Below are 16,741 nucleotides of genomic sequence, written 5' to 3' on the forward strand. Positions count from 1 at the left end.
TACTTTGATATGTAGTCATTTATGTCTTGCCTGTCATCTTTAAAAAACAAGTTATCTTTAGCAATAGGTTTTGAAAAAATGAACTCTTGTATTTCTTGCAGGAGGAGCAAATATGACATCCTCATGGAGAAACTTTCAGGTGTTCTGAGCACACGGAGTAACCAGATAGAGACACTGGGAAAGCTTCGGGAAGAGCTGGTGAGCTGTGGGCTTCCTGGGTGCAGGGCGAATTGATCTGGCCCCAGTGTGAGGATCTCTGTCAAGCATCATAAATAAATTTCAGTGGAAAGCCCTGTTATGGACTTGATTATCCGTGAGCTTGAAGCAAGTGGAGTTTTCCTTTGGGTCATAGAATGGGAACGTGCTCAGTTCTTCCTTGAATCCTTCTTGCTCTTGACTGAGGCCATCTTCCCCTGGGGTTTGCTCCAGGACCTGTTGTGAAAATTCTCATGGAATAGTGAACCCTGGCATAAAGTTTAGCTGTTGTGATCAAGCTTCCCATTTTGTTCCCACTGGTTTTATTCTGACATGCCAGTGACTGTGCTGAGGAGAGGTGAGAGGACACAGGAGAAATCTCTGGCCCATGTGCCGGGGCAGTGATGGTGAGGATGAGGAAGACAGTGTGGAGGCGGCGCTGCTTGCAATCTGAGCTGAGAGGAAGTTAGGGATGAGCAGTGTTAGAAATGGGAGAAAAACAAATGGTCTCTGGAGGTTAAACAGTTGAACTTAAAACTTAAAAATTTCAAGTCAAATGTTTTGGGTTATAGCATATAGTCCCCAGAGGAACATGGCTTAGAGGAACATGGCGTAGAGTCTGACTTCAACCCCGGGATGCTCCTTGACCCTCACTGATGCTGGAGACGCTCTAGTCTCTGCATTCCTGCTTAGGGGAGCGGTTCCCTCTGACTCGATTCAGTGCACACCTGCATCTCTTTAGAACGGAGGTTTATGAACCAAGATTTGTGGGTCAGATTGAGCCTATGCTTTATTAAAAATAAATCTGATCAAGTATTTTGTAAAATTGAGATTTCCCATCTTCCCTGAAACATCAGGAGCCTGCCTTCTCTTGGGGCAGCTGGAACTAGGTATGCCCTGGCCAGCTCCCTCGACCCCGACTTCTGTCATCTCTAGGTACCGTGTGCACTGCTGTTGGTGATAGGAGAGAAATATCAAAAGTGAAAAATAAAAGATAAAAAGTAGACTGACAATCCTCTTCTTGCGATCCCAGAAGAGATGAAAATATCCCTACATGTTTAATAAACGAGTATCTGCCCACTTTGTGTTTTGTGTTACTTGTCCTGCCCGTGCGGCCATACAGACACTGGAGGTGAAGTCCCTTTGCTTTCCTTGGTCACCCAGCTAGGTCCCAGGTCAGTGCTGTGGACTCACTAAGAAACAAGATCTGACTTTACAGGACATTGTTTCCTCTCTCTCTTCAGTGACTCCATTTTGAGTTAGAAATGTGTTCTGCACTGAGATGACAACAGTTCCTGAGGATGACAGCCTCAGGCTGTCCAGAGCAGTCGAGTTGGCTACAGCGCCACCTCACAGGGTGTGTGTGAGCTCCCTGCAAAGAGAAGTGCAATTTCTTTTGAGGGCTGGGGAACCCTTTATTGCAAGTTACAGTCGATCTGGCCTTTCAAGATGTCGGTGTTCCCAGAAGAGACAGAGCAAAAAAGGCATTTCAGGAAAAGGTGAAGAGCTTGGGCATAAGGTGCAGGGGTGGGGAATGCCCTGCCTGGGACTTTGTAGAAGTCAGCAGTGGTCCGGGATAGTCAGGCGGCGGTGGGCTTGGGTGTGGGAGATGTGGCTGGAAGAAAAGGTCTTGAGTGCCAGTCTGCAGAGTTGGGTTTAGCTAAAGTTACCAGAAGAAAAGAGTGTTTAGGAAATGATCTGACAGGTGGATGAGACTGGAGCAGGCAGTGAGGTGGATGCTCTTGTCTTGGGCTGGGTGGGTAACTGTGAGGTCTTGAAAGGTTGGTGGTCACACTGGGAAGACTTGGTAGTGACTGAGGCCAGGAAGAAGAGGTGAATGAAGGAGGAGGTCTTATCTGACGTGAGTGACTTGTCTGAGTGAGCCCCTCTTGAAGTGGACCAGAGCTCCATCCCGGGCAGGCTCAGGAGAGCAGGGATCAGATCTGTTCATGGCCGAACACCTCCCCCAAACAGGAGGGCAGTGCTTGGCCCTTGGTAGATACCAGTTTAGTACTTGTGGATAAATGCATGACTAGGAAACACAGGAAGAGGAACAAGTCTGAGTGAGGATGAGGCATGTGTCAGCTTGATTTAGGATTTATTGAGTGTGAAGTTCTTCTGGACACTCACTGGTGATGTCTAGGCAGCAGGTAAAAACAGGGGTCAGAGTTTGCTGACCAGGATTTCAGAGTAATTAGCCTATCGATGGGGTTGATGCGGTGAATACAGACATAGGGAGGCCATAGGGAGGCTCCTGTTGCTGCTTCTCGTTTTGCTGGCAGACTGTGCAAATCCTGATGGCAGCCCCCAGAGGCAGGACTACGTCATCCTCCCTGGCTTGGGATGGTTCAGGGCTTAGGGCTAGGATTTGATGGATGAGTTTCCATAGGGTCTTTACATGCTGCTGGGGGTGCAGCTAGATGAATGATGGATGCCATTTCCATGCCAGTGGCTTCCAGTGAGCCATATGGGTGTCATCTGTATTTCTTTGGTGGCCATCTGTCTCGCCTCCCAGCGCCTCGAGAGCTTGGCTGGTCAGAAAGCTGATTATACGTGTGGCAGTGGAGCCCACACGTGCTCCCCGTCTCCCCTAGAGGGTAGGAGGAACCTGTAAGACTCAACTAGTGGCTCTTAGTTGTGAGCATCTCCTGCTATTCAGTCTTTAATTTATAACAGAGGTAACCTGCCTCATTATTCAGGGTTTGCAAAATCAAATGCCAGCAGTTGCAAGAGGGCAGTGGAAATGAGTGTACGAGGTTAAGCATAAAAAGTTGTTTTCATAGTGGTGTGGATTGGCGAACTCTTTTCAGTATCCTCTTAACTGCCATCAGATAGAAGTGGCACACAAATAAATGTTGAGAATGGATAATGGGTCTAGCTTCAGTGTGCAGGCTGATGGGGGTGAAGCCGGGGCGTCCTGCACATGTAGGCCTGTCTGAGGGAGCCATATCCTCGGCGCCCACTGACTGCAGCTGTGAAGCCCTGCAGTCCTAGGATTTGTGGCCTGGTCTTGTTTTTCAAGAGAAGCCAGAATCTGACTTTTCACATGAAATCTGTTAGTGTTCAATGTTGGTAAATGAAGTACTAAAAAAAAAAAAAAAAAAAAAAAACAGGCACATAGATGATAGAACATGGCCTGTGTTGGAGGCTGCTGCCAGTGACCAGCCAGTGAGCAGCACTTACCATCATTTTGGTTGCATCACTATGCAGAAATACGAGTGATGAGTTGGAAGTACTTATCAGCATTTTGTTGAAATTTCATAGAATAAAGAAACTCTCTGTCCCCTTAATCACAAGTCTGTCTGTAGTCTTCTCTGGACCTTTTATTTCTTGACAGTGTCCTTGACAGGCTTTCCTCGTTCGGGATGGATCAATTAACTCAGGTCCTATATTGGAGTTTGCTTACATAACTCCAATAGTTTTAGACACTGTACCTGTACTGAAAGTGGCTTTTAAATGTTGTCTTGGCAGGGGCTGTGCGAAAGGACATTTAAGCGTCTCTACCAGTACATGCTGAATGCTGGGCTGGCAAAGGTGGTGTCTCTTCCCTTACAAGAGATTCATCCTGAATGTGGACCGTGTAAAACAAAGAAAGGTAAAGACAGTCTCAGCCTGTGTCCCTTGACTGCCTGAATGGCTTTCACTTCTCCTAAACTCCAGCCTTTCTCTTCACGTTCTGTCGTTCATGGGATGATTCATCGCTGTGCTGGTCTCCGGCAACATACTTTTCAACTCTTTATTCCTCAGTGTCTGACTCAGAATTTTTGATGTAAAAAGTGCTTAGGAAGTGTTTGCTGGATGAAGCAGGTCTAACTTCAGCTCATATCTCTTTGTGACTGTACCTCCAGCATCTCAGATGTGTGGTATCCAAAGTACAAGCTCACCTTCCTTCTTACTAAGCCACTGTCCACTCTCCAGAAGCACTTTCAAGCACCTGTTCTGTGCTACATGGTGGGTGATATTATCACCATATGACATATAAGAAAGTCAAAGTGAAGAGGTGCTCAGTATCTTACATGAGGTTAAACAATCAGTAAGTAACAGGTAGATTTGAACTTTCTAAGAAAGTTAAACTAAGAACAACAGACTATATGTTTAAGAACCTTTTTTAGTCCTCTATTTTTCTTTGGTATTTTTATCCCACTCTGTTTAACTCTTCTTGATTAACTGAAGTCATTTAAAACACTGAGGGTCAGAGCTTTTGTTACTGGGCAATAAGGCACTAAAACCAGCCACGGACAGTGCCCAAATGGTTTACTGGTCACTGTCTAAGTTCTTCACCTGTACACACAATCGCAAGACCACTCAGGTTCAGGTTAAATCCCAACAATAATGGGATTTATTTAACAAACAAAGGAAAACAAAGAGTCACTGAGGCCACAAGTGGCAGGTATCTCACCCCAAGCAGTGTCCAGTGTTTTGAAGTCCCAAACAAAAGGCATCCAAGATGGCCACCAAAAGGAGCTCCTGCCTGCTCACCCTTCACAGAAGTCCACACAAGGGCAGCCTCCCCCTTTTGCCTCCCCATGCTCCAAAACACTTTAGGGCTTTAGGGCAGCATTTTAATGCTTCATCACATATTTGAAGAGAATGCTAATATGAATGTAAGAGAAACTAAAAAGCGAACTTATCAAATAGAACAAAGTAAAGAGCAGAAGAAAACTTAAAAGAAGCCTCAGCAAGAAGAGAAGATGTGGCATCCATGAAGCCAGAGCAAGAGGCTATAAAAGAGGGACATGCAGGAAATAAACAGAGCACTTGGGAAAGTAAAGAAATGTGACTATTGCAATAAAAGGTTTAGTGGAAGGGAAGATAGTAAAGATAATGTGAAGAAAATTTCCCTGAAAGAACAGAAATTTAAAAAGATAGGAAATAGGAGACCTGGGTTGCAAATAAGATGCTGAGCCTAAAAGGGGTTCCAGAGAGAGGGTGAGGAATGTGCTCCGGGCCCAGAGAGGAGGTGATAGGAAAGGACACCCAGAGTTTCTCAGATCTGAGGGTGTGAGTTTCCAAATCAAAAGGCCTGTCGGTGCCCGGCATGAAGACATTTTCTTACTTGCTGATCTGAAAGGATCCTCTCTCATCTCCCGTGTTCATTTTAGGACACTACAGGAAGAGGTACACAGGAAGAGGTGCACAGACACTTAGTCTGTGGTGACAGACTAAGACAGACAGGCCATAGGGTATGCAGAGAGCAGGGAGACAAGAGGGTCCCAGGGAGGTGATGAAGGCCCCAGAGGAGCCATGAAATGGGAGCCGAGAAAGGCTGGGAACACCTAGTGCGGCTGAGGTGTCTCGGGAAAGTTGTGCTTTGTTAGAGTCTGAGTATGAATTAGCGACAGATGCATAGTAAAGCAAGCAATGGGGGGAATGTTGTAACTCCAAGGAAACCCAAAGAGTATGTAAGATAAAAAAATCAGGGCCTGTGTGCTTGATTTGGTGGGCACAGCAAGTGACCTGTGGAGACCTGCTCCGTGAACAGGACAGCCCCAGGGCGTCCCCAGCTCTGAGCTCGGTGGCTCCAGGGGCAGGTGGGGAGTCTGTTTCTTTGGTGACTGAACGGCCTTCTCAGGTTAAGGGCTACCTCTGCCACCTTGTCTGATGCCCCTGCATCTGAGAAAGGCCTCGTAATGGATATGGTGCTACAAAGAGGCCACCACACAACAGGTGTAGAAACGAAGAAAACACCTGGGGGGAGGGGCGCCCAGGGGGCCCTTAGGAGTCTGTTTGGAACTGAGTTGGCACTAAGTAAATGTTTAGCCACTTTTATTTAATTAGGTGCCACTTCAGTTAACTTGTGTAAGAAACCAGGGATGAACATACAGTTGGAGCCTTTTTTTTTTTTGCCTTGAGCTTTGTCTTCCCAGTTTGCAGAATTTACATAAAACCTTTCCTCCAAGGCATTATGGAATAGAAGAGACTTAAATAATAAATAAAGATGATGTATTACTTCTTGTAAATTTGCAGGTGTGCCTGGGTATATGTGAGCTGTTTCTAAAAGTCCGTGAACAAAGAGTCTGAATTTAGGCATATTTCAGATGCGTTTCAGAAAGCTGCAGTGTTCTGTTTTGCAAAAAGCAAAAAAAAAAAAAAAAAAAAAATCTTGTTAATGAAAACAGTCACCCTGAACTGATCTATTTTGCAAATCTGGATTATTTTCCTCAAGTGTTTACCAGTCATTCTGTGTTTATTAAATTGGGCTGAGAACAGAAGGGGAAGAAATAGAAGTTGGCTTTGCAGTCCCTGGGGAAATGGCCACAGTGGGAAGCTCCCTGGGGCTAATGACTGAGCTGCCACTTAGGGGGTGTTCCCGGTTCAGGCCTGGGGGGGTGGTCAACCACACCTCCCTGGTAAGATGTGAACTCTCCCACCACTGCTGCCCCCTGACTCCTAAAATAGAAACAAAACCCCAACCTCTGCACTGTTGCCCAGGGCAGCTGCAGCTGCATGGTTCCACCTGCCACGCCTCCAGGTGATGTCGGTGGAAGGATTTCATCTTGGAGGAATGGCCCTTGGTTTGGGACTTCTGAATACTGTGGACTCTCGGGTGAGATAGCTGGCCTTACGAACTCTGTTTCCCCTGTTTGTTAAATAAACCCCGTTATTGTTGTTCCTTGAACTTGAGTGGTCTTGCAGTTGGGTGCATTGGTGAAGAACTCAGAGAGTGCCCTGTGCTCTGTTGGACACAGTCCTTGGAGGGCTTTAGTAGCCGTGGGGCCCTGTATCAAAAGCACTTTAAATGCGTCAACACGTTTAATTCTCATAGTATAACAAGGCGAGCCCCTGGGCAAGGGGAGATTCCAGGGTCCCTGCCCCACTCAGGGGAGGGTACAGCGGAGCAGGGAGGACGAGATGGAAGGAATGAGGAAGGAGACCTGGAGGACGCACATGGGGCAGAGACATGTGAGAAGCTGCGCTTGCATCTTGGCCTTGGACTGACACCAGGGACTTGGGGGACATAGAAGGAGACACTTGGAACAGACGTGGGTGAGAGACCCGTGGGGAGGTTAACAATGGCAGCCTTTGTCTTGATTTTGATTTTGCTCCTTTCATCCCAGACTTGCCTGGCCCTTCTGCCCCTTTCCTATGGGCCCCCACCAGAAGGTGCCTTCGACTTGTGGCCAACTTTTGAGCTTCTGTGGTCCTGCTTTGGGCCAACCCTGTGTGGCTGGGCATTTACCCTCTAGGGGAAGGGTAACTTTGGGTGTATCGTGTGAAAACTGTTTTATCTATTCTTTCCCTTCTCTTTATTGCACACTAATTGTATTAAAGTTCCTTTCCATCGAAGGTTCTATGCACTAGAGTATGTTTCATCTTGATGTGGTGGTTGGCAGAACCTATTTAGAGCAGGCAGTTTTGGGGAGCCTGGGTTGCCCCTAACCCTGCCCTGTAACAATAGGGAAATATACCTGTGAATATGCTAAAAAAACACTGACTTGTACACCTCAGGTAGGTGGCTCATGTGGTATGTGAAGTAACAGTCAAGCTGTTAAAATTTTAAAGGAAAAAAAAAAAAAAACCAAACCAAGAAACACCAAGGTACAAAAACTAAATTAAGATCATTAAAATGGTAAAGGGTGACAGTTAAGTAAAGTAGAATAAAAGTATACAAGCCAAGAAAAAAGAGAAATGAACCATATTAAGGAATAACATGCAGTGAAATAAATATTCAAAAGAACTTTAAAATCAGAAAAGTGGAATGCAAAAGAATGAAGATCAGAAACACAAAAAAGGATAAAGTGTGAACGTAAACAGAATAGAAATTGTCAGGAAAATTAAAGGTCTAGTAGAAAATTAATGGTGCTAAGGGGAAAACTGTTAAAACAGCTAAGAATAGCAGGATTTCTTTAAGGGAAAAGCGACAAAGGTGATTAAAGGACACTAGCAAAAAAATGAAAGTTAAGTACTACCATTAATAATTAATAAAGCACATTTTAATATGGCAAAAGTTATTAAATGCGAGAGCTTTAAAATGTACAGAAAAACCCACAATGGTGTAAAATCTGGTTTGATTAACTCCACACAGGAGCTGAAGCAGCTCTCCCCAGGGGGCTCAGACACAGGCTGGAAATAGCCTGGCAGCACACGCAATCCTGAAGGGATGCTCTGAGGGCTGGCGAGCGGGCCTTTCTGCTGTGTAGCTCACGACTGTTGGGGGACTGAGAAAGGATGCTCCCTAGGCTCGGAAGAGCCGGCGGCTAGTGCAGGGCTGTGAGCACATGACCGGCCGTCCTTATGGGCAGTCTAGCCTCAGAGGCCAGTGGAGAGCTGGCTGTGTCTCCGCAAGTGGGTGTTCCACGTGATGCTTGGCTCAGAGCTGTCAAGAAATGTTCGCTGTTGTCTCGCTCATGGCTGCACAGTTCACACCCAGCCCTGCAAAGCTTTGCAGAGGCTACGGTGACAGGAGCAGAGGCTTTGAAGGCCCTCAGTGATGTTCCCGGTTTGACCCTTTGAGCCCCTGAGTGTACCAGCAACGTTTCCCCTTTTCACTTGTGTTTATTTTGTGTTTATTGTGCATCTTTTATTGGCTAATAAGCCCCTTAAGGAAGTTAAAAGGGGTGAGAGATAATGCTGAGTTGTTCCTGAGAGCGTGTCCATCTTTCTCCTCCAAGTGCTGTATCATGCCCCCACTCAAGACAGCAACACTGGCCACAGGTCACCTGCTCGTCCCAGTCACAGGGACATCTTTGAATTGGAGGCCATAATTTCGTCTAACATTTAGGACCTGGTCTCCGGGGTGCTTGGTAAATCCCAGCTCTTCAAGTTTTTAAGGGTGGGGAGGGTGGCTGGTGGAGTGGGCAAATTCCCTAGCTCCTGAGCTGTGGTGAGGACTAACTCAGACACCAGTGGAGAGCTGAGATCAGCATCTGGGACTCGGCACACCTTAGAGAAGTGGTGATAGTCATGTTATTAGCCCCACCATCTAAGGGGCCAGATGGGGGTTGAGAAGGGCTTGAGCAGAGGACAGAGAGGAAGGCTCAGTGGTCAGTCTGCTGCTGCCTACTGGGTATACTGGCCACCGTGGGCCTCTTGTCATTGTCATTAGAGGGAATTCCCAAAGGAGGACCCAGTCCTGGTTGCTTGAGCCCTGAATAGTTCTCACCCATATAGATGTGCACAAGCTTCCCTCATCCCTTCATCCACTTCCTGGTGCTTTAGGCTCCCTTCTTGGGGAGAGACATGGAAGGTGAGGTCAGGGCAGCTGCCCGCCCAGAGGAAGGAAGGAAGTCTTGGAGGACTGGGGAGTGGGAACAGGAACTCTGAGAGGCCTGCACCATGACTTGGACTTCATGTTCCTTCCATGAAAAGTTGGGGGTTGGGGGCTTTCTGTCTGAGGAGTAGAGGAGAATGAGCCCAGGCTAATGCCGCTGTGGCTACCCATACTCCTGACCTCTTGTCTCAGGCCTGCACTCCTGGAGGATGCCAGTGAGTCAGCCATGACCGGACCTTACCCCAAGGCTAAATTTCTGCGGAGTCCAGGCCCCCAAGAGACCTTATTGTGAGCTTCGCCCGCAAGCCCTGTGCTTTGACCCCAGAGAATCCCCTGTCGGCACTGGGCAGGTTCTAGAAGCCACCTGCATTCTTTGGCTTGTGGTCCTTACTCCATCTTCAAAGCCAGCAGTGTAGCTTCTTCCAAGCTCTCACTCTGTTTCTCTTGCTCCCTCTCCTGAGGACTTATGTCTTAACTTGCTTCTTCCTGGATCATCCAGGATAATAACAGAACCCTTGGTCACACTCACCATGATGGAACACCTTCACCTAATCCTGCCTGCCGGTGCCTTTTGCCATGGAAGGCAGCACGTCCACTGTGTGCCATTCTGCCTCCACACTGCACGTGTCATGGGACACCTTAGTGCAGAATCATTTCTTCTCTGCTGGAGACTGATGACTGTGCCTCTGTCACATACAAGCTGTTGGGCAGGTTTTTTTTTTTTTTTAATCTCCTCTGTGCATGAGCAGCTTCGCCTGTAGAATGCCACCTCGGTTGTCAGGATCACTGAGTTAGCGCGTGTAAGGCATCAAGGTGTCTCGCTTTCCCTCTCACTTTTCTCTTGTTGCAGACATAGGCAGGACTTGTTATTCTTCCACCAGCTTCGTGGCTGCATAGAGGCCCTGTGTGGTGGTTTACATTAAGTGCTAGCCAGGGGTGCAGTGGCCTGCAAGTGGACGCCACCACTCGGTCCCTTGTCCTCATCAAATAGGCTGTAAAGGGTGCTGTATGGCCTCTCATCACCAACAGCTTTGGCCTCTTGTTGGGTTATTTTCTAGGAGTAAATTCCTACCCTTGGGATCACTGGGTTAAAACCTTCCTGGAATGTACTAGAAGGGTTGTAGAACTCAGTTACAGTGCTGCCTTGCCTTATTGGCATTGGGTGTCAGCCTAAAAGGAAAAATGGTGTTACCCATTCAGCAGTGCCAACTGTGTGTGGGCACTGGGAAGGGGCGGCTCGTTTCCTGTTGCCATGGCAGCAGGCGGAAGCTGCTGTTTATGTAGCAGGACTAACAGGGCACCTGGTTTCTTTTTTGATTGGTATGTCCTTGTTCGCTAGTTGATTTAATAAACAAAAACCCCTTTTATGGAGCAAATTTTCAGGTCTTAAGCCCCAGGATGCTAATTGTAACTGTTCCGAGCATGGCGCTATGCATGACCTGTCCTTGGGTCTCTGTCTGCTGCATCTCCCCCAACCCACTCACCCCTGTTTCACTCTTTGTGGGAAATATGTGCCTTGTTCCTAGGGACTGACGTCATGGTGCGCTGCCTCAAGCTGCTGAAGGAATTTAAACGGAAGATGGAGGACGACCACGACCAGGATGATGACGATGACGAGGAGGTCATCTCCAAGGGCGTGCCGCCGGTGGATGTCGTGTATGAGCGGGATATGCTCACACAGACCTACGAACTCAGTAGGTCCTGCGCTCACACCCACCTGCACGGGCTTCCTGGCCTGAGAGTCGGGGAATATTTTGCCTCCTGTCCAACCTCCCGTGCTGTTGAGAATGTCCCCTTGAGGGCTCCGGCTTCAGTGAACCCTTGCTTTGCCGCTTGTTGGCTGTGTGACTTAGCAAGGTCTCGGAGCCTTAATTCCCTCATCTGTGAGGTGGGGACCCAATGAGGAGCAGGCTCAGAACAGCTGGTGCCATCCCGGGGTTGGAAGCACTCCAGGAAAACGAACTGTTCATATTACCACTCAAAGATTTGAGCACCGTCACCATCCTCTGAAATTGGGCCGGAGTCACCGCAGGCTGCAGGTGCTGCTGCTCAGGGGGAAGCTATCTCACTGCTCTTCCCCTGGATCCCTAAAATCTGCACAGGACAGCAGCGGCCCAGTGCCGTGGACGACATGGCCCCAGCCCTTGGGGGAGGACAGAGTAGAAAGGGAGGGGCTGCAGGAGACCAGAATGAGCCACAGGTGTGAAGCCACCTGGCCTTTTTGGGGGGCTGTTGGGTAGTTTTGATCAGCTCCTAGCCTCTCTTAGAATAGGTTCCTCCTAACACGGTTTGGGGAAAGTTGCCCTTAGCCCTTTCATCCCCACTTTGAGCGTGTTAGCTAGTTCAATATGGAAACACATCATAGTTACCTGTTTATTCTGACATTTCTTTTTAGCATGTATGATAGAGCCTTGTCCAAACTGGTTGTACCTGGCAGCCTCCAGTGGGTGATGCATAAGGACATGTAGGAGAAATACCTGAACAGAGCTTTGCCGCAGAGCCTGGGCTTTACTGGACGAACTCTCTGTCCCCTACTCTTTCCCCACCAGGCTGCTTTCTGGAGTTCCCAGTCACAGAGTGACTGAATAAATTTCAAAGGGCTTCTTAGAGGCAAATATGGAATAGCCTGAGAAATGACAGCATGAAACAGGACAGGAGCTGACAAACTGCAGGCAGAGCGTGGTTGTCTGCTGGCCATTTGAAGCAGGGACAAACGGCCTTACTTGCTTGCATAGCGTTGGCTGGCCCCCAGCTGTTACGGGGCAGTGCAGCTATGTCGACGTCCATGTCTAAGTCTTGGAGAAAGTAATGAAAAAGCTCTTCATTAAAAATTACTCTGATTTTTTTTTTAAAGGGTCAATTTCAGTTATATAAAAAAGTTCATTCATGTGAAAGAGCTGACTCCCTGCTGCTGGGTAAAATTGATGTTACTGGAACTTGATAGAGGAGTAGTTGGTCACTTGACTTTCACTCTCTGGCTCAAGGTGTCACGTAGTGAGTCCTGGAACGTGAGCCAGCAGTAGTGGTGTCGGGAGAGTCCTGGGAGGGCCGGGGAGAGCGGGCAGCGTTCTAAAATGTCTGTGGTGAAAAAGGTGGGTGGAATTGACTTACTCAGAAGTTGGAGTTCAAGTGTATTGTTTCACACAGTTGAGCGCAGAGGCACGAAAGGAATTTCTCAAGCTGAAATCCGAGTGGCAATGAACGTGGGAAAACTGGAAGCAAGAATGCTGTGTCGTCTTCTTCAAAGATTCAAAGTTGTCAAGGTAACGTCCCGAGCCGCTCTGCACAGTCCCCTGTTCTGGGTGTACACGGCGCGGTTGTCAAGGAGGGTCTCAGACAGCAGAGAGCAGCAAATGCTGGCTTTCAGCCCCCATATCTCCTCTTCCCTGTGGCTTCTGTTGGTTTTCACTTTTTAGAAATTAAATGAGTTGTCAGTACTGAAAGGTCAGCAGGAGACGTGGCAGCTGGGGATACACTCCTGTGCGGGCTCAGCAGAGCCAGCGGGCATCCATCTGCTCCTGAAGACAAAGGGGTGCTCTCCAGGGCTCCTCAACTCTTGACACACCCCTCCTGCTGCTCCCTCGCCCCATCCTGGGGTCGGGCCCTGGCTGGCTTGCATGCTGGTTTTGGATCTCAGACTTGCTCTCTCAGCAACTTACACAGTGCCCTCTTCTTGCAACTTCTTGGCTGTTTGGCGATGGGTGTGTAGCCACTGAACTCACGATTACAGAGCACTCAGCCCTGAACTCATGGCTCAGCAGGTAGAAGAGTTACTCTTTCTGCCACTGAGGGCTCTGGGAGGGCCCTTTTCGCCTGGTTTAGAATACAAAATGGGCATGGGCTGGTGCTCGGCTTTCATCAGGCTCCTTGGCAGTGACTGAATGGAGCTGGTGACTTCAGGCCCTGACTCACTGGCATCAAATCACGCGTAACAGATCCTCACTGCTTCCTGACCATTTCTCATGGTCAGGCCTTAGGGAGACCTGGAATATCTGGGAGGGTGCTCCCCTCCAGGCACTGTTAGCCCTCTAGAGCAAACACCCCCACGATGATGGTTTAGAACAGCTCTGATCTGCCTGTGCACTCAGGACCCGAGGGATGATGAGGAGACCTATGATGGGAAGGTTGAGGAGGCCTGACCTGGGGCAGTGAAATGGAGGTGAGGCAGATGAATGCAGGAATGATAAGGAAGTAGGCGCTGCAGCCTCCATCACCAGCATGCCTGAGTTGCGATGCCCTTTTCTGATTGTGAGTAAGTGAGCCTCGTCCCCTGCAGGGATTCATGGAAGACGAAGGGCGGCAGCGGACCACCAAGTACATCTCCTGCGTGTTTGCAGAGGAGAGTGATCTCAGCCGGCAGTATGAGCGGGAGAAGGCCCGGGGCGAGCTCCTGACCACAGTGAGCCTGGCCTCGGTGCAGGAGGAATCTCTGTTGCCTGAGGGCGAAGACACTTTCCTCTCTGAGTCGGACAGTGAGGAGGAGGGTGGCAGCTGCAGCAAGAGGCGAGGCAGAGGTTCCCAGGGGGACAGGAAATCCTCCTTGAGTCTTGGGGCTCAGCCACATCACTCCACTTCAAGCAAAGGTAGGGCCGCTCTCAAGGTGGGGGGTGATGGAAGGGAGTGAGGGGGGACTAGGAAGGGTGTGTGCACCTCCAGTCTGAGCTACTGCCAACCCCACCTTGCTCAGGGTGTCTTCAGATAATAGCCCACTTATTTCAGCAAACTGAGCATCTCCATGATGCTGTTTGAAGTTGGGACCTAGTGGTGTCACCTGCATCAGAAGTCTGTCATGTGGGCTGTTTCCTGGTTGCTTGCACGCCCGTTATCCCTGCCAAATGTTTATTTTGTTGCATTTTTACTATTTAAGGGATGGAATTTCATAAATTTGCTCTACTCGGGAAATTCCTAAGGTGTTTAGTGATAGAAGACTATATTTAGATGATATTGGGTGCATCCCAACTTGATATCCAGCTGTGGCGGGGTGGGGGGGGTGTGTGTGCGCGCGCACATTTGGGCTGGGCACTGCTAGTGTGATACATGTCGACCAGATGGAATCCTTTGACCTGTGTGGATGGTCTGGTGTCTGAGCACTAATGTCCTTGTCACTTTTCCCCCTGATGGAACCTGATTCATTCTTTCCGGTCCTGCTCCCCCAGGTGGGTGGAAATTCGTAAACCTGCACCCCCTGAAGAAGCAGCCGGCTTCTTCCTCAGGGGCTGCTGAAGAGAAAGCCTGCCGGAGCGCCGTGGGCAGGGACAGCCTCGTGGACACCAGCAGCACCTCAGACCCCAGCGTGTCCTTCGGCTCCCACTGCATGGAGAGTACCAGTGGTGACATTGCCATGATTGAAGAGGTCAGACTTGAGAACCCGAAGGTGAGGAGTGAGCCTTGTTCCTGGGGCAGAGGGAGCTGTGCAGCCTTCTCAGCTCTGTGCTCAGGAATGACAACAGCCGCAAGGTCACGAACAGTGACTCTGTCCCACGCCAGGCACTTGACCTTTGCCGGGCAGAGGCCAGGCCCTCACGGGCTGTGCTGGTGTATCCCAGCCCGCACGCAGCCTGGCCTCTGGTATCACCACTTGTGACGTGCTCAGTATTTTAATTTCTCACAACTTACTCCTTTTAGTTTATCAATTTTGACAGGGAATTTTGTGTGGCCAGTTTAGGTGAGTGGTTCTCACTCTGGGCTGCTTTTGTTTCTGGTCTCTGTCCCAGGAGAGTAGTAGTTCCCAGAAGACTGGGAAGCACGGCCCAGGCCTAGACAAGCCCCACGAAACATACAGACTGCTGAAACGCAGGAATCTCATCATAGAAGCTGTCACCAACCTCCGCTTAATCGAGAGCTTGTTCACGTAAGAAGTTGTCTGTCTGTCCCCTTTGCACTAACAGTGAAGTTCATGCCATTTAGTCACAGCCACAGGAACGCATGAGAGGCATTTGACTCCCTCTTCTGCTGCATGAGTTTCAGAGCATCACTGTGATAGGAAGGACTGAGTTTGTTCTTTGATGCGAGCAGTGTAGGCATTGAGGACAGCAGTGCGTCCTCTGGGGAGAGGATGATGAGCATGACACACAGGCCCCGGGGAAAGTGCATTTGCCTTTCTCCTTCCTTGCAGATCTGTGCTTAGAAAGTGGTAAGAAGAGACTTCAACAGGTAGTAGCATAGGCTTATAAACATTGTTTTTAGTTCTCCATGGAGCCTTTTGAATCTTACCTGAAAGCAAATATAAAAGCGACACAAGTAGGACTTGGGTGTGTGTGAAGTAGAGGCTTTGCTCCTTCTGCTACTAGCACCACCTGGGCGGCATCTTCCAGCTCCTGAGGCAGCCAGTGGGGGCGCCTCTCCATTCAGTGCCTCACCCTCACCCTCGAGTCAAGGTTTCCAGTTACCTGGCTGGGGAGTGGGGGCTGCTGCTGCTGAGCTCCCCTTTTCTGCACAGTGAGGGCTCTGGCAACGTGTAGGAGTCCCTTATTGGCCCTGCCATGCTATGACTGGTCATCTGGAAACATCACCATAGTAACTCAGGAAGGTGCCTGAGGAGAGGGCTCAAAAGAGAGCTTTGCATCTGAGGTTGTTGACAGTGTAAACTGGCACATTCCTTAGGTGGATGTTAAATTAGCAGGGAAACTTAGTGAAGACAGATTTCCATCATGTGCTGTGTCCCTCCCGTTACTGGCACAAATCATGTAATTGCTGTAGTTCCTGGCAAAAGGCTCAGAATGTGAAGCTGCTGTGAATGGTGCCTTGTCTCTAGCTACCCATTATCTCCAAGAGAGATGCTTTTCAATATATTGAAAGTAACCCTTTCATTGGTAAAATCTCCTTTAATTCTTTGCTCGTTTCTGCCGGATGCCATCAGGCACGTCTTGGTTGCCTGGGTTGAGGTAGTGTCTTCACTGACACTGCAAACATTAACTGCTTGCTTTGTGATGCCCCAGGATTCAGAAAATGATCATGGATCAGGAGAAACAGGAAGGCGTGTCCACCAAGTGCTGTAAGAAGTCCATTATCCGCTTGGTGCGGAACCTGTCTGAGGAAGGTCTCCTGAGGCTCTACCGCACCACGGTTATTCAAGATGGCATCAAGAAGAAGGTAACCTCGGGCTCTCCTGACACCACAAAGCCACCCTGGGTGGCTACACGTTTTCTCTTCTACGGCAGTCTCGTGGCCTCATAGCTCAGTTGTTCTTTTATTGCCACTAACTCAGAATTTCCTGCTCTGCCTCCTAATTTGGAAAAAGGGATTGTCCCAATCTGTGGAAGCTGGGAACAAAAAAGAGGAGCTACTTGCTCAGATCAAACAGCAGCTTGTGCAGCCCTGCGGGTGGTTGGGGGA

General features: G+C 48.9%; 1 protein-coding gene across 1 annotated transcript in view; it reads left to right on the forward strand.

Annotated features, from left to right (window-relative positions):
- GTF3C1 (general transcription factor IIIC subunit 1) overlaps window positions 1–16,741 on the forward strand; it is a gene marked incomplete at its 5' end in the record, with an annotated part of 54,782 nt that overhangs the window by 9,485 nt on the left and 28,556 nt on the right. The window contains 8 exons of the mRNA XM_084251052.1: window positions 102–198; window positions 3,667–3,790; window positions 10,933–11,100; window positions 12,554–12,669; window positions 13,683–13,989; window positions 14,563–14,780; window positions 15,121–15,257; window positions 16,345–16,498. Coding sequence (XP_084107178.1) covers window positions 102–198; window positions 3,667–3,790; window positions 10,933–11,100; window positions 12,554–12,669; window positions 13,683–13,989; window positions 14,563–14,780; window positions 15,121–15,257; window positions 16,345–16,498 — 1,321 coding nt within the window. The remainder of the gene's footprint in view (window positions 1–101; window positions 199–3,666; window positions 3,791–10,932; window positions 11,101–12,553; window positions 12,670–13,682; window positions 13,990–14,562; window positions 14,781–15,120; window positions 15,258–16,344; window positions 16,499–16,741) is intronic.

This window comes from Talpa europaea, assembly GCF_964194135.1.
Source record: "Talpa europaea genome assembly, chromosome: 12".
In the NCBI taxonomy this organism is placed as follows: Eukaryota; Metazoa; Chordata; class Mammalia; order Eulipotyphla; family Talpidae; genus Talpa; species Talpa europaea.